Here is a 23,720-nt window from a genome sequence, read left to right as displayed (position 1 = left end):
CTCAAGATAGAGGAGAGTTTCACCAACCATTTGTACTGGTTATCTCCAAATTTTTAATTTTGCCACTTACATCCCTTTGCTTCTCACTGTCTCATATGTAATAAATGGAAGATACCTGCTTGGTCATATTTTTGGTAATGATCTGTAAACTTCAAGGAAATATTCCAGCAATGCAGTGTATAGGTAACTTGTAAGTATGAGAAAGCTTGTGTCATTTTCGATGGGTGCAAAGAAAGCAACACAGAAATATAATCTGCGTTCTGTTACAACAGCCAAGCCTTCTGCTCTAGAACAGGGTGGCGACAGATCAGGGAAATCAGGAGGATCAGGGAAAAGTCAGGGAACTTTATTAATCAGGGAAATATCAGGGAATTTTGAAAAAATAACAAAAAATCAGGGAAAATTGATTTTATAAAGAAAAAAAATTTTTTTTTTCTTTACAAAATTAAGTACTTTAATTTCCTACACATTTTCCGCCAATTATCTGTTCAAAAAAAAAAAAAAAAAAAAGTAAAAATTAATGAGGTGCGATTATACACTGCCGCATAGTTGTGCATCTTTTTTCCTCAACGTCAAAGTATCGAATCTTACTTATTAACCACAGGATCAACTTCCTAATTGCTTCTGTGTCTGTTAGGTTGTTTATTTTACCTAGCTTGAAATTTCCTTTTACGCTTTCAATGCTTCGTAAAATAAACAACCATACAGGCAAAGAGGAAGCCTTCATTAATGCCTTATCTCCTTTGCCTTTATTCCATTGTCTCAAAGTAATTAGCGTGCTGTAATCACGATTTCAAGAAGAAAACTTTGGTTTTTAAATTAATACTATAAAAGCTTAAAAGTTCTTCGCGTTTTTATTTTAATTGCTAAAATTGAACTTTCAATAAAACAATTTTTTTTTTTTTTTTTTTTTTTTTTTTTTTGCCGTTATACTATTTGTTGTCACCGCAGATTATAAAGGTTTTCTTTTCTTCAGACTTAAGTGAGTCTTTAATTTTATAACCAAGTTGTATTCTTCTTTTATATATTTTGAAATTAATTAATTGCTTTTATTTTCTTTTTTTCTTTTTTTTCTTGCATTTCAAAGTTGTTTGTTACAAAAACAATCGAAGATTTTTTTTTTTTTTGTTACATACTGAAATCATTTGAAATAGAGTTAACTTGTGTACTTAAGTAAATTACCTTTTTTTTTTTAATTGTTGAAATGCTATATTCATTCATTAAAACCTATATTCTTTATTAGAAAAAAGTTCCCTATGAATGGATGTCAAATTGTTTCATCTGTTTTGCATAAATATGTCAATTAGTTATATAAGAATAACGACATTACGTCTATTCTTTCATTATTACTTGTTATTCTTGCAACAAATATTATACTGTTTCAAAATTTAGTTCAAAATAATTTCAATTACTTTTTAGTTCTTTCATAAATACACATATGTTTTTAAGAGTAATTTTAATAGTTTTTTAAAATTCTTATGCTAAGTGGTTTCTGGAAGTAAAGTATTTTCTTTTTTAGTTTTCTATAATCTTTCCATGTATAAAAATTTAATTTACTGTTTTGTAGGTCCCCCCTCCCCCCCCCCCCCCCCCAAAAAAAAAATGTCTTGTGATTTTTTTAAACCATTTTATTAAAAAGTGGCATCTTTTTAAAATATATCTTTAGTTCAACAACTTTACACAACTTAAAACGTTTAAAATACTGCATTTTATACAAACATACAATGGATTTCAAGTGGAGCAAAGAAAGAAAACCATTATCATTGGTAACGTAAATCAGGGAAATTTGGTGAACTTAATCAGGGAAATCAGGGAAAAGTCAGGGAACTTTTTTTCACAGTTCCTGTCGCCACCCTGAAGACTTTCTGCGTCTCAAATCTTGTGTTTGCTCTGAAGGGTTCATTGGATATAGTGAATGTTTGAAAAGTCTGAAAATGGACTGAAGTGCTCAATTATATGCTCAAACTGTGTTAGACATAGCTGCAACAATAACGATTTTGCTGAGGATCTAGATTCCAAAAAACATCTTGACTTTTTGTTACAAGATTAGGAGAAATCACTTGGAAGCAAAAAACAGGTCAGCGTAATTTTTCTGGTTATTTAATCGAATGTGCACCATCAGAGAGGGTGGGGGGGGGGGAGGATAATATTTTAGTATATAATTTTGTTTTGGGAGATGAGCTATGTTCTTATGGGGTGGACAGTCCTGATTTAATGCATTTTAGATTTGCATGGAATAATACTTCTACTTGAAATAAAAGGGGGGGGGGGAGGTTGAGGATTTATTTTATTTGACGGAGGGGGGGGGGGTGCTGTAGCTTTGAGGTGTACCATCGATCTTTAAGGATGGACGCACTCGATTTCTAATTTTAACTTAGCATAAAATAATGTATCCATATGAAATGTATGGAGGGGGGGTTCGGGGGTACTGCCTCGTTTTACGGGGATAGGGGGGCTCTGTAGCATTGGTGGGTTATGTTATCCCTCTTGGGGGTCAAACACCTTTAATTTCATGCTTTTAAATTTAGTATAACATAATATTCTCACTTTAAATTTACTCTAAAAATTCTGGAAAAATACCCAAAACTGCAATTTTTAGATGCCCCCCCCCCATTCAAAAACCCGACGCACAATGGGGTGGGACTTTTTACCTGTTCTTATTGGGAGGGTAATAAACAATTTGCACCAGGTTTAGCTTTTTTTTTTTTTTTTTTGGATGTTTTGGATGTTTACGACCCCTATTTTTACTGTACTAAAAGGGCGGTTTTTATGTAGTAATTTCGTTTTTTCCATAATTTCCATTATTTTTTCCATAAAGATGTGATTTACAAATTGATCATAGAAGTTACAAAAGTAGAAGGTTAAAATATTATTATAAGATCATTAAGACATTTCATAAATGAAGTATACCATGCTTAAATGGTGTTTGGCTATTTTTTCAAGTTTTATGATTATTGCTTTTCCCTCCACCCCACTCTCAGCTGCAAAAGTCAGTTTGTCTAATTATTATTAAAATATTTAAAAATACATAAGCAGATGTACTATATTAAGTGATTGTGTTAAAAAAACAATTGTTTATCAAATCACAGTTATGATATTGTAAAATGAGTCATCCACAAGTGATGTCATGCCTTGAGGGGAGACGGGTTCGTGAAAATGTGACAAGAAGAGAGAGGGTGACGAAAAGAAACATCACGCAGTTATTATAACAATATGCTTTTGAAAAACATGACATGTGACAAGAGGAGTAAGATAAAGTGTTACACTTTGTGACATAGAGGAAGGGGGTCAAACATGTTGAAAAAAAAGTGCAACATCATTTAAAGACAGCCCATTAGTACTCCTTCAAAATCTCATTTTACTCCTTCAAAACTCCTTCATTTTATTTCTCAAACTGAGTACGAACCCTGGTCTCAATGAAACGTCAGATGTCTTATGATTCGAAAACAAGTGTCAAAGTGCGGAATGTTCTTAAAACGGCATAAATGTTAGGAAGTATGTTTGAAGGTAATGTTTATTAAATAAAAAAGAATGAACTATACAGGTGGTATGATTTACAATGAAAGGCATTGGCACTCATCACTAATATATTTTTTCTTCTTCTCTTTTTTCAATGTTGCCAATTAACTCTTCGGAAAAACTTCGGAGCTGGAACGTATATTTTACGTGGCTCATCTCTGCTTTCTGAAGTTTCGTACTGATGATCTAGGATTAGAAGAAAAAGAAAAATCCATCTTTATTTCTCTTTAAATGTGACAAATTGCAGATGTGCGATTCTCGAAAAAGTGTTCCATGCTTGACGCTAAGTTTTTTTTTTTTCAAGTAACTATAAATTAAATATGGGATTAACTGTTATGCTTTGATAGTATATTAAAGCATGTATATTCCCCCTATAGCATTTTGTTTTGAATGCTTTGGTTAGCTGCAAAAAATAAAAAACTTAGCGTTACGCACGGGACATTTTTTCGAGAACAGCTCAGATTGTGAAATATTGTATTTAAATCTGCAGAGGCGGATTTACCATGTCGCATCGCGAGGAGTCCCCACAACAATAAGGACCCCGAAGGGAATTCAAAAATTTATATGATAAATGTTTTACATGATTCTGTGATTGTCAAATGGGCCCCCAAAATGCATTCCGACGGGCTCCCAAACCTGCAAAACCGCCGCTGATCTGTAAAATTTGTCTTTAGTCTACAAACGAGGCCGTGAGAGGCAAGGGGATGCAAGTAGCCAATTTCAAGTTTTGAGTAAAACGCATTTAAAGTTGCGGTCCCAGGTAGGCGTTCATTGAAAAAGTTTTCTAAATCATGCAGTATAACAGCACCTACGAGGGCTATTGGTATACTATATCTTGCCTCAAGACAAGGAGAGGTTCACCTGTCATTCAAATTTTTAATTTTGGCACTTACATCACTTTTGCTTCTCACTGCCTCAAAAGATGTCACGTTCAGAGGCACCCTAAGCTAAAATTTCTGGGAGAGGGAAGGTTCTCAATTTGAATTGAAATTTTTGTTTTACCAAATTATAAAATACGAACAAGCACACATGTCATACATGTATAAAACTCAACGAGAGGAAACATAAGGTGTCGTTAAAAATCAATAAAATAAAAAAAGAATCTCGATGTTGCAATATTGTCTACAAACTTGCCGAATCGTCGGCAATGTAGTTTATTAATTCACCGAATCGTCAGCAAAATGTGCCGAATGAGGAAATTCTTTGGGAGGTCCCAGTGATCTCTCGTGATCTCCCATCGGAACGTCCCTGGTTTTGCTTTGACGGGGGGGGGGGGGGACTTCACAAGAAATTGTGAGTTTGTGACTAGAGGGAGGACGTACTAGAAGTGTGACACCAAACATTTTGGTTGAAATGAAAAACCGTTTTTTTACAACAATATGTTTATGTAAGAGAATGAATGACATCTGACGAGGGAAGGGAGTAAGGTGAAGTATGACACTTGGTAACAAAAAGGGAAGAAGGGAGTTGAATATATTGAAAAAAGTGTGACATCATTCATTGACAGCGATTAAACACAACTCACTTAAGCCCAGTTTAAGCAAAATACTTTCAAAATGTTACTCCTTTTCTTCTCCAACTTTCAAGGTTAATATGAGCTTTGAATGTTGAATTACAATGAAGGATTCCAACAATGAAGGAAATTTGCCTGTTTTCATCCTTCACCAATGTAAAAAATATTATTTTATGATTGTTTTGCTAAATAGTAGTTTTTGCTATGAGCTCGTTTACAAAAACCGGCTCATTAGAGGTATATATGTGAGCAGTTGCGTCGCTACCAGGGCGCATTCCGCCCCGGGCGTCACCCGTCTGGGGGGTGACACCCAAAGTGGAATTGCAAATTTTTAAAAAATATAATTACTTCAATTCAGAAATTTTCCCCCAAAATTTTAAATTATATTTACTCTACGAAACGCAATTGCATCACAACGAATTTCTCCTTTCCTATTACATCAAACAATCTCAAAGCTTATCTAAACTAAACTGCATTTTTAAGAGAATACAAATGTCTTCCCCCTCTTCACCTCTATCACGAGTGATTATTAGACTCAGCACTAGAATCATATTGTCAATATTTAGATATAGTGACTTCCTCTTAAACCAAAAAACGGAAACCCATTATCTTTCCTTATGTTTGAATTAATTGAGGAGCGATCAATTTCATTAACCCCCTTACTTTTTTGACCTCGCGACGGCCATGCACTCAGGCGTCTAGGACAACTTACATAAAAAGTGTTCTTTTTTTTTTTTGTCTCTTGTGCATTAGCTAACTTAACATTTCGTTGAAGAGTTCTCGAGACTCTACTACTGCATCAATAAAATTATGTTACACTGTATATATAGTAAAAAGTTTTCTTACTTGGTGCTGATTTGATAGTTTCTTGATCATATTTCTCCGATGGGTACTTGTACTGGGATTTGGTTGCAGCCTGCCAGACTGAAATGAAAATAACAAAAGAAATCAATATTATCAGTCTTTAATCTGCAGTGAAATCATAAACATATTTGAATACGCTATGTTCCTTGTTCATTGAATAAATGTCTATAAAATACAGAGCTGGCTGTAAACAAACAATACGTGACTATCACACAGGCGGAAAATTTTTTAAATGCTGATAAACCTAGTTTTTTTTTTTTTTTTTTTTAAATCTTCTTTGATTAAATGCATACTTTTTATTTTGATTTTTATGAAAACGAATTAAATAAGTTTAAATTTTGATGCTGCTTAACATACACTTCTATCTTTCGCAGCAGAAGAATATTTATTTTCCGCACAGTGTAGACTTGAACAAGGACAGACGTTTTGTGATGTCGTATTTTATATTTTTCTTCGAACTAATGTCTCTCATTCAAGTTTTTGTCTATTCCCTAATCCAGATAAAATGAAAATTTAAGCATGAAAAAACATTTAACAGAAGGTTTAGCAGTGTTTGGAAGAAAGATTTTTTAAGGCATTTTACATTATGGTAAAGAACGTTTCAAGCTTTTTGTATTAAAAAAATATTTTCTTAATTTTAAATGAATATTTACAGACATTTTGTAAGAGCTTAGAACGCAAAATAACTGATAGAAATACAGGATACATTTCAGGAAAAGAACTAAAGTCAGAGCTAATGTAATGCATTGCAATCCGGCTGAACCAAGACATGCACCCAAAGAAAAGTTTCCGTTCTACTTGTAGAAACAATTTGTGTGAAATTTACGTACACACGTTTATTGCGCTAAATACAGAGCAATCCAAAAATCAGTAGATTTTTTAAAAACCTTATAATTATTGAACAATTAATTTAACAAGAAACCGATGCGGTTTGCACAGGAATGCTCAGAAACAAGGGAGATTTGATCTCTATCCTCACGTGACTTTAAATAGCCTCACAACCAGAAGTCACAAAGTGTAAGATCTGGAGACCTCGAGGGACATTCTTGTAGATATTTCATTTTTGTAAAAGTTTTGCTAATAAAGATTTTTCACACAAAGATAGCATGTCCAAACACAGAAGTTAAAGATAAAAAATCTATCAAATTCCATTTTAAATTCAGTTTCTTGAATCTTTGAAAATCGCTTGCGCAAAAACGCTTTTAAAGCAACATCAAAAACACATTTTGAGAGGCTAGATATATGCAATTCGTTTGCTTCTTTCACGCATGATAATGTTGAAGATTGTATAAAATGTATAAAACACTAGCACCACCTTTTAATCAAAAAAGTAACTAACACACACACACACAGATAAATAAATAAATAAATATATATATATATATATATATATATATATATATAAACATCAATAGAACAATAAACAGACAAGGTTACAACACAGATAAATGACAGAGATGACGCCAGTACTCTTCAGCAGTGGAAACTGCTGAAGAGTACTGGCTTCATCTCTGTTATTTATCTGTGTTGTAACCTTGTCTTTTTATTGTTCTATTTATGTTTATATTTACCTGGCTTATTTGTTTGGTTGCTTTGCGCATCTTTGGGCTTCTGGTTTATGGTACTCTAATTTTTTCCTATTAATATATATATATATATATATATATATATATATATATATATATATATATATATATATATATATTAGAGACGTACCGAGTAGCACTTTGGCCGAGTAGCCGAGTACCGAGTACTCGGCCTTTCATTACTCGGCCGAGTACCGAGTTACCGAGTACTCGGCCTTTCACTACTCGGCTGAGTTACCAAGTACTAATTACGTTTTAAGAAGGACCACCGACACACGTGATGAATTTTGAACTTATTGGAATAGTTGTATAGACCTCCTTGTATATATAATAGTTTTTAAAACTAAATTCCTGCTGAAATTTAATTACGCATTATTTAAAACATTTTGTTTATGTCAAAAATTTTACAAAAAAATTATATTTAAAATTAAAAATACATAAATAAAAGGTATGAATCAAGTTGGAATTAAAACAAATTATACCAATTATAGTTATAGTCTGCCAAACATGAATAATTTTTAAAAGCAAATAAAACAAATGTGCAGGAACACTGCAGACACATGTTTCTGCGATATAAGGAACGTCTTTTTCAGTGCATAAAATGTGAGCTAAAGAATGTAAAGACATTTGACAAAAGAATCCGACTTTTGTCGGATGCCTTTAAAGCCACGAGCTCACACTTTGTGCATTGAAAAAGGAACTCCTTGTAATGCTATAACACATGTCTGTAATGTGCTTTTAACGTTGTTTTATTTCCTTTTATTTTTTAAGCAAAGGTATTTTTATAATTCTTATAACTAATTTTTGTTTGTAGCAAAAATCCATTTTTAATATAAAAATTCCATATTTTCTATACTTACTTTTTTTGCACAATTTTTAATAAATAAGTTTTATTTACTTTGGGGACATTAAAATAGAGATTTATTCCATTGAAGCATTACAAACTTCATTATTCTCAAAATTTAAATTTGACTTCTATAAATGATTGCAGAATATTATATATACATGCACTTTTTTATAAATTTTAATATCTGTCTTGGACAATATTCAATTTTTTGCAACTACTCGGTATTGGCCAAGTACCGAGTACTCGGCAAATTGGCCGAGTAGGCCGAGTACCGAGTAGTTACCGAGTACTCGGTACGTTTCTAATATATATATATATATATATATATATATATATATATATATATATATATATATATATATATATCGTTATAAACAAAAATTCCCCCTTGTTTTTCAGCACTTCTGTGCAAACTGCACCATTGTATTGCAAATAGTTCAACAATTATAAAGTTTTGAAAAATTTAATGACTTTTGGATCCCCCGGTGTAATGTTAACACTGCCTAATGCAGTTATTGCTACAGCAAAAATTCAACTTTTTGAAACTTAAAATGAAAAAATTACGAGATCGACAGAGAATCAAGACTTAGTAGCTTGATGGTGATTTCGATTTGATGTGTCATATGGCTAGTTTTTCAAGTAGCGAAAAATTGCGCTAGAATTTCCAATTGAAAAAGGTTGAAAAGCTCACTTCGTGTGGGTGTGTTCGTGTGTATAAAATTTGAATCAAAACATACCTCAAAAAATATTAATTAAATAAATTTACAAATAAATTATCATTGAATTTTTGATAAAGGCGGCAACATAAAAAAAAACTGCACTTCTTTGTTGCGCAGACCCTGTACGCCTGCCTCTTCATCACTTTCTCTATCCACAGACTATAAAATATTTTACATCTCTTTTTTACTTTTTTGAACGAAGAACAGAGATACTGTATTTGCGGGAAAATATTCACTCAAATTACGATCTTAATTTCCATTTTATTCACCTCCGAGCCCAAATAAATGTTGAGTAGTTTTATGGCCTGTCTGCCTGTGCACATGAGATATGGACAGTCGAAATATCTATTTCGACAGCTTGTATGTGCGTATATATACGTCGAACGACGGAACGCGCATAACCCAAAACTGCTATGCCGTAAAAAGTTGATATTTTTTATACATAGTCTGGCGCGGGGTTTAAGCACGCACCCCCCCCCCCCCAGTCCCCATTTAGTTGCATTCTGATATTCCAAAAAGGGTTTTCAAACTTTTTGTGGGAAAATCGATGTTATTTTCAACGCAAACTGAAGTAATGTCATAAATAACCGCTTAGCGATGTATCGCCAACCTTTTTGTCGCCAAGTTTTTATTTATTTATTTATTTATTTTAATCATTACCTTTCAAAGACGGTGTTGACTCAATAGTTTTTTTCTTTTTTTCAAATCCAGAAGTGAGAATAAAAGAGATTTTTGTTATTTGAAACTCTTGATGTGTTATATCCATTTCTCCTAAGTAAGATTTTTCTTAAAATATTTTGTTAAATTGACTTAACTAGTAAATTTTGCATGTCAAACTTCGTAGATAAGAAAGTGATTTCATACCTAGTCGTCCGCCATTTCTTTGATCCGGATCCAGCAGATCAAGAGTGTGCTCGTCGTAATTCAGAAGATTGGAAATCCCGTGAAGTGTCATGATTTTCCTGCAATCTGAAATAAAGATCAAATTCAATTTTAAAGATGACAGTGGAGAGGAACCATTATTTAAAATTATGTGTCTATTTAAAATATTCATCCCCCGACACAAAATATACATTTTCAAGACTTAAACAATTTGGAATCTTTTTACATAGAAATACAGGAATATTTTATTGATGGAAAAATTTCACACTGAATTAATTTTAACTAATTGTACGATTACTTATTATGTAAATATTAAAAATGAATTCAATGAAAAATTATTCTTTTTTTTTTGTATGTGTGTTGTAACATTTGTTGTGCAAGTGATTAAAATATTTCAAGCATGAAAAAGTACATTATCAAGCAGGGTTGGGTTTTGGACTGTCCAAAACTGGTTTAGGACAGGACAGGTGGTTTTTACCGTCCAAAACTGTCTAAAACTGTCCAAAAGTGTCCGAAACTGTCTTAAACTGACCAAAACTAAGATAAAGTTAAAGGGGTGTAATCTCATCAAGTCGTATTGACTGTAATATTCGTAATGCACAAATATAGACATAACCGATGTTTAATTAATGAGTTTTTTATAATATTTTTTTCTAAAATGTCATTTTAAAAAATATTTTACTTAAAAAAATTGGCAATAACTACTATATAAAAACTTCCTTATGTAACAGTTGGTAGAGTTATGAGAGGAAATTCACAACACTACCAAGACTCAGGTTCCATTTATAATTGTATAATAATTGTATAATAATTTCAGTTCCATTTATAATTGAAAGGAATATAATATTATTAAATGTGCAATATTTAGGTGAAAAAAAAAGCTTAATTTTTTGAATGATTTTTGCAAATAAGTTTTACACCATGTTTCAACAAAAACTATTTTTTAAATAATAGATTAAAGAGCAAGAAACTGATTAAACACTTATATTGTAAAACTTGTGTTATTCTTTTTTTAGTTCATATTTTTTGATACATTCTGAAACAACAAAAAATTGTAACTTATTGCATTTAAGTCAATTATTGCACTGTACTTTGAACACATTTTGCACACATGCATAAATGTCGAAAAATTTGGTTTATGGAGGAAAAAAAACTCCTGCATACAAATTGAAATTTTTAATGAAGAATTTAATTTCTACATAATTAGATTGAAATCAGCTGCATAAATAAACTACATATATATTTATACTTGAATGTTCACATTGAATAAATATATTAAATAGTCAAAAAAATAATTTTGACACATTTTGTTCTGTTTTTGATATTTTCTCAAAAAATATAGTTTCTCAAGAAATAGTTTTAGACACTTTCGGACAGGATGATAAAAAACTTGCCAACCCTGCTTTAATTTGCACACATGCATTAACAAAGGAAAATTTGGTTGCTATTATCAAAAAAAAAAAAAACTAATGCGAAAAAATTGAAATTTTGATCAATAATTCAACTTCAATGACTCTAGATTCAAGTCAGCTGCATAAATAAATTGAATGTTCTCCATTGAATAAATGTTCAATATAAAAAATTACTTCGATTCATTTTATTCTGTTTTTGATGCTTTCTCACAGAATGCAATTTTTCTAAAAATACAGTTTTGGACACTTTCGGACAGTTTTGGACACAAGGGTTTTGGACAAGACGGTAAAAACCAGGGTTTTTACCCTGGTTTTTACCGTAGTGTCCAATACCTTGCCAACCCTGTTATCAAGTGATTTTAATGAAAGTAATTAGTATAGCTGAATTCTAATAATGGATGGAAATCATGTACACTGTTGAAATAAAAAGGGGGAGGGGGTTAAGATGAACAAATAGCAAAACAACTTTTTTTCAATAAATGCACTTTCTCCTGACCAAGCCCGTGATTTTTTTAATTTGTGTGTGTGTGTGTGTGTGTGTGTGTGTCGGGGGTGGGGGGTAGGGTTACTTTCTGTTTTGGCAGTTCCTTCTTTCTGGAACAAACGAATCCCAATGAATATTTCGGCTAAGATACCAGAATATTTTATTTGGCAAAAAAAGAGCCAACTACTTGTTAAAAAGAATCACCTACACTTTAAGAATATTTCAGTTTTTTTTTATATAAAACTTTTTTAACTTGGGAACATATTGTTTTGATTTCAGGAACCTCACTCTACACTATTTGATACATGACATTAAAAAATCCCATCGCCAAGAGGGCTACCATTAATTTTCATCCTTCTTCTCAAGTGCTGTAAACATAATTAAAATTCAAATCATTCAGTAAATACCAAAAACAACTTCAATGCTGGCACTTCTCGATAAGCATGACAAAAGGTTCTGATCTGAAGGAACTGAAAGGTTCTGGCAAAGAATTCAGAAAAAAACATAGCAGAAAAATAAGAACATTTGTTACTGCAGATTTTTTCTTTTCCTTTTTGACCTTCAAATCTGCTCTTCTACACGCGGTACAATTATATGTTCTTGAAGCTACTGCGATGGTATTTGTAGAAGAAAACTATAACATTCAACAGAAAAGGAAAGCAAAAACTTTTTTATGTCTTTTGATCCTCCGAAAATGACGTTTGTTGATAGGGCTGGTGTAATTTGAACCAAGTTTTCTTCGTTCAAGGAACGTATCTGCGCTACAACCTGGAGGCAGAAATATGATCGTCCTGACCTTCACTCGCAAGTTTATGACAAGACGCCTCTCGTGTAAATAATACACTTGATAGATTTTTGGAAGTCTAACTTTTTTTACGACATAAGATGAAGGTTTTTGTATTTCTTGTTTGTGTTTTTGTGTGGAAGATTTGAAAAGGAATTTTACGTGTAATAAAATTGCTTTCTTGTGGTTTTAAGTTACTCTTATTTCATGTAACTTTGAATCATGTGGATTAACTTTGTACCACCGCATAGTTTTTAGTGCGCACAATTGAAGTAAATTACAAGAAGTGCTCCAGTCTCTGACCAATGGCGGCTGAAAGTGGAAAAGCAGACAAATCCAGTAACTTATAACCATCAGTATTTAAGTTTAATGAATGACAGTAATTTTTCTTTGTGTTTAAGGGGATTCTTATTTGTATCCTTATCAAATAACATTGAAATCGCAAACTGTCTGAAGCCTACTCTTTTGCCCAAAAGAGCAATGGAAGTTTTACTTCTTGGGTTAATTTCTTAAATCGCCTCATGGTTACGTATTCAAGTTTTAAAACTGCTTAAATTTGACTACAGAATTTCTGCAGAAGGCCTAATACTGCCGCCTGCTGCCAAGGATAGCTCCTTCGTGCTCTACTTTTCATTTTTCAAAATAAGTTGGCAACACTGTCTGTACCTAGATGCAGAATCCAATAATTCTAAAGTTACTGATTAGAAGTGATTCTTAAACGTTGATTTGAAGATGTTGAAATATCTCGGCGTACTTTGCCGTATTCAATGCAATATTGTAAATCATAGAAGTTTAATGCTACGAAATAAAAGTAGAGAGGGTTCAAAGAGTTAGAAGTTTTATTCACCGGGCTCTAACACTCTTCTGCTACAATATTTTATTTTAAATCTCACTTCTCACATGGTTCAAAGTGACCCAAAGTGGCAAGAGAGCTTTCAACCAGGTTTTATTTGTTTCTAAGTTTGTTTACAATAATAATTTTTCCTAGTTTTGGTTAACTGTAAAATATTTAATAAACATTCCCGTAGTTTCGTGCCAATGAATGCAAAACTACTACAAATTAAAAATGGAGAAACCGTGGATTTAAGATGTTTAAAACAAATGCTTGGAAGCATTGTAGAATTTTCTCGCGGATGTCACGTTTGCACATATTTACGGCATTTTCAAAAAAACACTAAAATGTAAAAGAAACGCAACAAAATTCTACAAGGTCACGGCAGTTCCCAAATTTGCTGTACGTCACACCTCGGAGACACGGACCGAATGTTCAAAATAAAAGCAGAATCCTGGCAGCTAAGATTTCTAAAGGGCAGCACACATATAGGTCCGACGAGAAGCCGTGTCAGCCTAGATGGAAACTAGGGGCCCATGCCTCGGGAAACCCAGAGACACTGACGCGAAACCCCCCCCCCCCCCACTTTCTCCAATCAACTCTAATTTGAATTCTGAAATTTTGAATTCTAATTGTTTTTCGCAATCACAAGTTGCGACAAGACCCTACTCATTGGAGTTATTGTTTCTAGAAACATCCCCCCCCCCGCCAAGCATATCCCTCCTCCTGGTTGGTTACGTGTGTAAAGTTGAGTGTGTGCGTAGGGCTTACGTGTGTGCGTGTATGTGTGTAAAGGCGCGCGCGCGTGTGTAAGTGTGAATGTGTATGAGCAATTGAGCATGCGTGTGTAGGACATGGACGCCACTGTCCAGCAGAAGTGGATTCTGTGGGACAGTGCTCAGGACCAGAGGAGCTGCACCAGTGGGCGGTGGTGCTGCTCTGGTCGAAGCTGAAAAAGGAACCACAACACCAAGGATGGTCAAGTGAGAACAATACGCAATTGTAATTGCTCAAAAAAAAAAGTGAGGAAAAAGAAAAGGGGGGGGGGATTGTCCGAATACGAGAAAACGTAAAGATTAAGTAAAATTTACTCTTTTGGTATTTACTATAGGGGCACTTAAAATAGAGGTTATCGTTTTCTACAGTTGTGTTTTTTTTCCTCTCCCCCCTTCCCTTTCTTTTCTTGTTTTTTCCCTTTTTTTTCTTTTTTCCCCTTTTTTTTCTTCTTCCCCCTTTTCTTTTATTTTCTTTTCCTTTTTTTTCTTGTTTTTTTTTTTTTGGGGGGGGAGGAGACGGTAGGGGCCCGGCGACATAACTGACAAGGGGCCCGCCTTGACTCTCTGCGGCCCTGCACATATATAGACAAAAATAAGGAATGAAGATAATAAAGGTTTAGCCTTTGTGAAAAAAATGACGAGGACCCTTGCAGACCTAGAAAACGGTGGTTGGACCAAGAAGCCGGAACAGGCTTTTAGCCTAGTCCTTGATGATGGCATACTATGTTTTCAGTAACTCTTTCCGAAATGAAATGGTATGATGAAGATGTTTTACTTTTGCGAATGAAAACTTACTTATTGCATTTTGAGTATTCTGCAATGGTAACATGGCCCCTAAACCGGCAGAAAAACGCAATTTTGAGCATAGAAAATTGAACAAAATAATGAAAGACTTTTAACTGAAAGTTTGGATATCATCATAGAAGCTTCTCTTGATTAATGTTTCTCACAGATAGAGACCACCATTTCAGATCTTTTCTTTTCTTTTTTTTTTTTTTCCTCTTTCAAATATTAGTTGAAAAAAAAGTAACAAAAGTTAAATTAATATTTCCGTCCCCGTAAAACTTGTTTTTAATTTTCTACTGATTCATTGTTTTTTGGCTTGCAAAAAAAAAAAAAAATAATAATAATAATAATAATAATGATAATAATAATGTTTTAACAGAGGAACTTATAACACAGTATGACATAGCAAGGCTGGATTGAATCGCAAAGAATGGCTAACCTAATTACACGAAAATTGGAACACGAGGTTAAGTTTTAATGTGAATTACAAGTCTGTGATGAGCAAGAAGTTCCGTCCAGAACTAAATGAGCCTACTTTCCTGGATACCAACATTGACTTTCCAGCATCTAAGCAATATTCTCGTAATTAGCTAAGATTGAAAATGTCAAATACCTTTTCAGCATTATAAGCTGGTTTCTAAAAATAAATGATGCCTGTCAGTAAAAAAAATGATGAAACAGACGAGTAACAAATTTATAAACAACAAACAAAGTAGCAGCATCTTTAAACGATGCAAAATCAACTAATGTCTTTACGCAAAAAAAAAAAAGAAAAAATCTTTAATCTTTTCAAAAGAAGAAGGAAAAAAAAGAAATATTAAAGAATTAAAGAGATAAGTTCAACAATATAAATAAATTTTATCAAAAAAAAAAAAAGTTCGCAGCTCTTTCTCATGGGTAAAAACAAAGCACTGTGGATTTTACTCTTCCACTATTGTCAAGAAAATAAAGTAAATAAATAAATAGGCTTTAATATTTTTTTAGAATTTTAATTATCTTTTTGACCTGTTCGCAAATGAATGAAAATTGTCCAAATCAAAAAGTGAAATATGGGAATGAGGTGTCCTCGCAAAACGCAGATGCAAAAAAAAAAAAAAAAAATGTTCGAATCAGACAATGCACACAAAAGTTATTAGGGGGAGGGGGGCAGCTAGACCGACACACTCATTTTCTCCTTCTCAAAACCCTACTTTCCAATTTTTAATTTTTCGATATCTATTTAATTATATTATTCATTTTTGACCTTTTTTTGCGATATTTAAAGATGCATTAAGGCTTCTTTCATGTTTGTTTCTTCTTCCTTTCCGTTTTTCGGAAAAGTAGGCTAAACATGAGGTTGTTATACGTAATTTTAAAGTTGATTTTTTTTTTCGTGGACCATACCAGTAGCAATTTCAGTTACTCATACATTATTAAACCATCAATTGATTGAGTCAAACTATTAAGTTAGCATTATAAGTAAATTTTGATTAGCCATTTATTTATTTTTAAATTTCATTTTAGTATACTTTAACAGATTAAGTTAATTTTTATACTTATATATATATATATATTTAGTTATAAGAAAATTTTTACACAAACCCACTTGCTTTATTTTTATACATTATGTTAATTCAGCCTGGTAGTAGTACTACACCTTTTTAACATGTTAAATATAAAAAAGTTTTAACAGTAAGAAATAGTTTAAGTATTAATACAATTCATGATTCTATTTTCCTATTGCTTTAAAACAAACATTTTTGTGTTCAAAACGTATTATTTTACCAGGTTGAAAGAGTAAGTTAACAAAAAAAAAAAAAAAAAAAAAAAAATCATTTCTCAACCAATTTTAAGAACACTCCGAGAGTTAAACAATGTTTCGTTCTCATTTATACGTAGCGGGAGAGATGAAACCGTTACCTGCATGAAAGCTTTCTTACGATATTTTTCACATGATAATAAAACTACATTTACAGGATCGTTTCATAGGATGCTCACGATAGTTGTGATGAGGATGTATTTGATATCCATTCGTGATGCGCATCGTCTGTCAGATGTTGTGGATATCGCAATAAATTCAGAGCCCATGTCGTTGTGCAGAAAAAAATGACATTTGATGCATATCAATTTTCGCTAAGATTTCTTATATTTTCCGAAGAGAACTGTTATTTAAATGTTATACATTCCTCAAACTTACCAACTCACCAACCGACAGTTTTTCTTCCATCTCATAAACGTAACGTACATTGAACATTTTTGTTTTCAACTCAAGGCTGCCCACAGGGGAAGATTATAAAGCACGTTGCGCCATCAAAATGGGGGGGGGGGGGATTTTTAAATTTTTTTAGATATTTATTTAAATTTACTTGTTGATTTATTTTTAATTTAAGTTATATGTTTTATTTTATTTTGCTCTGTTTATATTTTATTTCATTTATTTATTTAATTTGAGAGTGTTTGTGTGTGTCATTGGCGTGGCACAGAACTTTTCTAATAGAAAAAAGTTAGTAAATAAATAAATACTATTTCAAAAATAAATAAATAAAAGATATTAAAAAAAATTAATTAAATAATAAAAGAGCGAGCAAATTTAAAAAAAAGAAAGAGGGTTGAGAATTAATTAATTTTTTTTTTTTTGGGGGGGGGGGTTGTAACATTGACCTTGGAGGGAGGGGGAGGCACTCCTGATTTCAACAATTTGATGACATAATTTTTTTAAAACTTCTTTTCTATTTCGCAATATTTTGATGAGGTATTAAGCCCTTGCCCAAGATTCTATTCCTTTATCATGTTTTTATCTTTGAAGGGAAAATGAACTCAAGAACTGTACAATTTACTGGCATTACTTCAAAGAAAATGCGATTTCGGCCATCGTGGACAATACAAGAATAAGAATGCGTGAACGGTCAAGTGAGTTTGAAAACGCTGTGAGACAAAATACAGATATTTTACACCACATCCAGCATTCTTCACCAGTGATTGAACACTTCACAGCACAGAACTAAAATGAAATACGAACGCTCTAAAACACGGATAATTGATCTTCCCTAACCCGGAAATTTACGAAGTTCAAAGAACGACAATGCCCTTGACGTCCTCTATTTCGGGAAGTCCCATTTCAAGGCCAACAGTTCCGTGTCTGTGAGATCATTGCCAAAACAAAAAACAGCCATTTTTTATTTGACAGCGGGGGAATTTATTGCGTATCTTATGTTGTTTATAAAATCAGTGGCGTGTTTTAAAAGTTTCAGGAAAACTTAAATTTCCTTCGATGGTAACTACGGAAGTTTTAAATTCTGAACAATAACGCCTAAATTTAGCAATTTGGTTTCAACGAAAACCTGAAATTTAATAAATTTATGTCAGTATTTAATAAAATTTGGATTATTCAGCAAAAAAAAAAAAAAAAAAAAAAAAAAAATTGGGCTACACGCTACAATGTTAAATGTAATTAAACAACGTAAAAATTGCAGACATGTGTTTTGGGGGTTACTAAGTTTCTATTTTTTACTCATAATTTCTTTTCCATTTTTTCACAAAAAGAACACGAGGCGGCATTTTTGAGCAAAAAATGTGCATTTGATGGGTAGAAAATTTCCAAAATTTCTAAATTGCACATTAAATTATGTCTAATTTTATTTCGTATGCATAAAGTTCAGTCAGAAAAAGAAAAAGTTTCTACAAACACTAATCACAAAACTAATATTGCACTAAAAAAAGAAAGAGAGAAAATAAAGGGTTTTAAGATGTTACCTTTTGATGGTGAAACTTTGCAGTACCTTTCTACTAGATGAACATACGTATACATTAATTTACCCATCTGGAAAAGAAAAAAAAAAGAGTTACTCTCAAGATTATCAAACTTACTGGCGAAAAAGAAACTATTATAAAAGAAATAAAGAATTTTAACTAAAAGCAAATCACATCAACGGAAATTTCAAGATTATAAACACGCAAGATGATGGATTTAACAAGAAAAGCGAAAGAAATCTTGATTTAATAAATTTATTGCTATATACTATAGCTGTGTAGACTAACGCTACGTGTATTTGAGAATTGCAGAGAAACCTTCCTTCAGAGCTATCAGAATGGAAACCCAACAATTATTTATTTTTAAACATAAATAAAGTAGAGTGTCGTTTGGTTTGAACATCGTTTTTCTTGTTTGTTAGTACGGCGCTCTTGTGTTCCCTCAGGGACTTGGGGAATAACTGATTAATTCGATGAAAACAATACAAATAATATTTATGCAGGGAAAGAAATATAATGGCTATTCAATAATATTTGACACTTTTCCAAGAGAAAAGGTTTACGAGCGCCTAAATCCCCCTCCTCTCCGTTGAAGTTTTAGCAATATCTTTCGAAAGAAAAACTTCCAAAATGTGGAAAAAAATCGTCAAACAGAAAAGACTAATTATCTTAATGAAAATTAAAAGTCGCTATTTTACTATAATCTTACAGATTACTTGAAAACGAAGGAGTTTGCAAATTGAAATATTTTGGAAAAGGGATTTTTTTTTTTTCCTTTTCTTTTTTCTTAAGAGAAGAAAATGAATTTTATCAAAAGCTTGTTTTGGTATTCATTCATTTTCATTCCAAGAATAACTGTATTCAAGGTTTTTCCCTTTTTTTTCGTTTCAAACTTTTGACCTAAAATCTACAGCTATCATCATCAAAATGAGGTTACATAAGATGCTTTTTTGTCACTCATCCCTTAATTGTTTGCTTATTAAAAGATAATCTATTTTATTTCAGGTTATTATGTTTTCGTACTACCTCATTTGAAACATTCCAACCAATAACAGTAAAAACTTGACTCAAGACCGGTACTTTTTGCAGAAACCAAGTATTATGTTTAACAATAGATTAACTCAGAAAACCACTTGTTGGCTTTTTTCAGATCTTTCTTTCAATGTTGAATATTTTTGAATTGACATAACCTCTGCTAAATTAAAAAGAAATTTTTGCCTCTGTGTGATGTCCAGAGTAATCCACTTACAGTGTGAAATGTGGTATTCAGATGATTCTAAAAGTGACATTATGCTCTCTGAAGTACAATTTTAAAATTTAGTTTACATTTTTAAAATTTAAATCTTTGTTCCTCGTAAAATGTCCGCCCAACACACGATTAACTTGCATTGTTTTCAATTTTTTTTTAACTTTTTATTAATACAATTGACCGAATTCAATTTTTATTTTCAAATTTGAAGTAGTTCATCAGGGCTAAGGCTCATACTTTAACGACTTCAACCAAAAACATTTGCGAGTTAAGCGAACTCGCTCTGATGTTCCATTTACTACAACCAGAAACCATTATATAACCGTTCCAATATCCTACTAAATGAGTTATACAAGCTTAAAACAAAAAAAAAAGCGTTCTCTTTTTTTCTTTTAAATTTCAAGATTTTTTTAATATCTTCTTATCGATTTTTTTACTCTCAGCAACTTCAGACCGTTCAAAGAAATTTGAAATTTTTTCCCCTTCTTTTTTTGGCATCAATAGAAAAAACTGAAAAAAAAAAAAAAAAAAAAAACACATATCAACAAAGATGAAAATAGAAACTATTGCATTGGATGCGCATACATGGGTGTCCATAAAGGAGGGGGTACCCTGCTCCATTGAAATTGCTATGGGGAACAGGGGGAATTACGGATGGATTTTTACCTGAATCCACGGCGTCTACAGTCGTTATGGTTTTGAACTGTCCACAGGGAGCAGTGGGGCAATTGCACAACTTTAATTGGGGTAATCTGCATAACCCTGGACGACGCTGTGGGCTCACTCCTTACCCCTGGTGTATATAACTTACATTTTTTCTTTATGATCTGCAAGTCATTTTATTTGACGGACTAATTAGTGGATATTTTGAGCATACCTAAAACAAAGCCTTCACACATTTCCGTTATTTAGGAGGGTCAGGGGGTGTCAATTGCACCCCCAGAGTTTGAGAAATAAATGTATTTACAAGTAAGTGGGCGTGGTTTTTTCTGCTCTTTGGTATTATTTACGCCTTTGGCTTTATTGCCCCCCCCCCGGAAAAAATCAAAACAACAATCCTCTCTTCATAACCAAAATATTTTGATGGATTCAAGATATTGCCAAGAGCCAGCTGATAACTAATAGCAGCAGATCGTAAAAGCAGATGTCTATTTTTACTGATGAAATCTACTATTTCTTTTCAAACCTTAGCAGCTTTTCAATTTCATGTTTTGTATCAGGGCTTAACTTCACTCCCCCCCCTCCCCCCCCCAAAAAAAAAGAAAGTGCAGTCATGCTGTATTCAACAAAACTAATACTCGTGCATAAATAATATAAAATACCTCTTAAACTATAAAAATTGATTGAAAATAAAAATGGGTTCTTGTAAATTTTCATTGTAATTCAGAATTGGTTTTAATTCCAGCACCCATGAAGAACAAGGTCCTAAAGATGTTTCAAGCAGAAGTGTAAATAATATTTCAAAGGTTTCTAATAAATATTTTATGTCATAGCCATGCATGTACTTATTTCTTTATAAATACACAATTTCACGAGATAACAAATTTAATAAAATAAATACCTTTTCTTCGTAAGTCAACATTTCCCATATTGGAATTGCGCTGGAAGACACGCTACCTGCTACCAGCCAAACGATGATCGCCAAAACAATCTTAATATTCATTGCTTTTAATGACTGTGCTATTTAAAAATAGATAAAAAGAGCAGTTTAACATCACTGTTTACACAAAATTATCGTCTGCGTTTGACGCTAGAGCATCTCCGGCTCTAAATAGCTCAATAAACGCTCTCCAGTCGTAACCGCACTCGGGCAGAGTCAAACTATTGTTTTTGCCGGTGACGTCGTCGCGTTTATATATGACGAGCTCTGAAATGGGCGAACAGCGGTCAGATGCATTCCAAAAGTTTACGGAGACAGATGAACGGAAAACCCGAAGCATCTCTTGTTCTTTTTTCCTCCGCGCGTGTCTGACGCACGGCGGGGTTGCCATTTTTGGAAGGAAGCGAGTCCAAGTCAGATTTCTACTTTTATCATCCTTGTTAAGGCATTTCAAAGGGTGGGCCATGCCTCCTCTCAAGATTTTTTTTGTAACTGCTTTTGTTACTTCATTATGAATGGTCCGTCGAAGACACTTAACATGAGATCTGGCGTCTTCGAAGTTTTTATTTGACATTCTGGTGAGATATGAATGTCTAATTAGGCAGGGTAGGTAGGCGGAAAATTTCATCTTTTCTGTTTTTTACTACTCGCAAAAACAAAATATTAGTGAATTCTTGCTTTATTCAGCGTCACCTCTTCCTTTTTTGTAAAAAGAAACTAGAAAGTCACCCGTCAAGGTATGACGGGGGGAAAATTGCTTTTACTCTTCTACATTTGAAGGAAGCCTCACTATCACCAACAGACAATTGCTTATTTGGTGATATTTTGATAGTTAAAATTTTAATAACCCTAATTCCAGTGGATTAACCCTCAACTCCAGAAGATAGCATTGATTGTTTATGTTTCTTCATTCCCCTGAAATGACACAGTTTTACCAGTAAAACTGTTAAGTTACCGGATCGAGTTCAGCCTTTCCACGATAAAGCCTTTCCCTGCATGTCAAACATTACCAAATTATCATGCCGGGACGCGAGTTTCATGGTTGAAACACGCGGGTTACTTGATCATCGGCTCTTATTTATATGAGGATACTTCCTTTTATCCATTTCTTTCAACTACATAAATTCGGCCTCGAGAACAACAAACAACTGTTTTTTATACTTGTAGTAAACTACAGTGGACCATGATAGAAACAAAACTAACCGAAAATAAGATCAAAAAACTTTGACAATGCTCTTTTATAATAAGTTTTGTGATACAGCCGTGCTAAGCACGACGGTATGGCAAAAGATATTAAGTCGTATTTGTACTTTTTATCAAAACTGAGCTACGGTCACAAAGTAATTCTTTGTCACATACTTTAACTAAATACAATGTTTTATGGCCATTTGCGAATCGGAAATATTTTTAAAAAATCCTGAAAATGTTGCATCTGTATCAAGTACATGGAGGCACTCAACTTTAAACGGCAAGTTCTTATTTTGAATTCAGATACAGATACGACTTTTGCGCTTAGCTCGGCAGAATACTGCTGCCTGGATTGAAAAAAAAAACTGCTTTCTGATAACGCCTTATCAACAGCTAGGTTTTCTGACGACGATCAACTGTGTTGGCGAACTAAGCACCAGAGGGGAGAACCCCCTAGTATGTATGATACTGTAATGCTTTCGTGTGATTTTTACAGTGCACAAGTCTATATATATGAAGCAGTGAGCTGAGAAGCAAAGGGATGTAAATGTCAAAAACAAAAATTTGGGGATAACCATACAAATGGTAGGTGAACCTCCCATCTGTCTTGAGGCAAGCGATACTACTAGTAGCCCTACTAGGTGTTGTTATTCAGCATGATTTGGATTCCTACCCAGGATTTATTCTTTAAACGCGTTTTACTCAAAAACTTGAAAATATCCACTTACATCCCTTTGCTTCTTACTGCCTCATATAATCAGTTTTACACAGCAGACATGGGCGTAGTCAGAATTTCCGGGCAAGCACAGACGTAACAAGGTATTCGTTTTTTTACCCCCCCCCCCAGTCTCAAACCCCGGAAATAAATTGAAATTTCAGCCCCCCCCCCAAAAAAAAAAAACATCTATACTAGTTATGGTCAGATACGAGGGAAAACGCAGTTGACGGCT

The 23,720-nt window shown here is 33.1% G+C and overlaps 1 protein-coding gene across 1 annotated transcript; it reads right to left on the bottom strand.

Moving 5' to 3' along the window:
* Positions 1 to 3,610: 3,610 nt before the first annotated feature.
* LOC129233924 (rhythmically expressed gene 5 protein-like) lies at positions 3,611 to 21,865 on the bottom strand. The gene is made up of 5 exons (XM_054867846.1): positions 21,544 to 21,865; positions 18,737 to 18,803; positions 9,913 to 10,017; positions 5,879 to 5,956; positions 3,611 to 3,705 (listed from the first exon to the last, which is right to left on the bottom strand). The coding sequence occupies exons 1-5, from the start codon at positions 21,643 to 21,645 to the stop codon at positions 3,611 to 3,613; spliced, it is 447 nt and encodes a 148-aa protein (XP_054723821.1). The 5' UTR covers positions 21,646 to 21,865.
* Between the last annotated feature and the right edge of the window lie 1,855 nt (positions 21,866 to 23,720).

This window comes from Uloborus diversus, unplaced genomic scaffold (genome assembly GCF_026930045.1).
Source record: "Uloborus diversus isolate 005 unplaced genomic scaffold, Udiv.v.3.1 scaffold_808, whole genome shotgun sequence".
Lineage (NCBI taxonomy): Eukaryota > Metazoa > Arthropoda > Arachnida > Araneae > Uloboridae > Uloborus > Uloborus diversus.
The sequence above is the reverse complement of the archived record's forward strand: the minus strand, read 5'-3'. Positions and strand labels throughout refer to the sequence as shown.

Excerpts from the sequence above, each read along its gene's own strand:
- LOC129233924 (XM_054867846.1), bottom strand. The coding sequence starts at position 21,645 with ATGAATATTAAGATTGTTTTGGCGATCATCGTTTGGCTGGTAGCAGGT. Across the intron at positions 18,804-21,543 it reads TGTTGACTTACGAAGAAAAG|ATGGGTAAATTAATGTATAC; the intron begins GTATTTATTTTA and ends TTTCTTTTCCAG. Across the intron at positions 3,706-5,878 it reads AACTATCAAATCAGCACCAA|ATCATCAGTACGAAACTTCA; the intron begins GTAAGAAAACTT and ends TTCTAATCCTAG.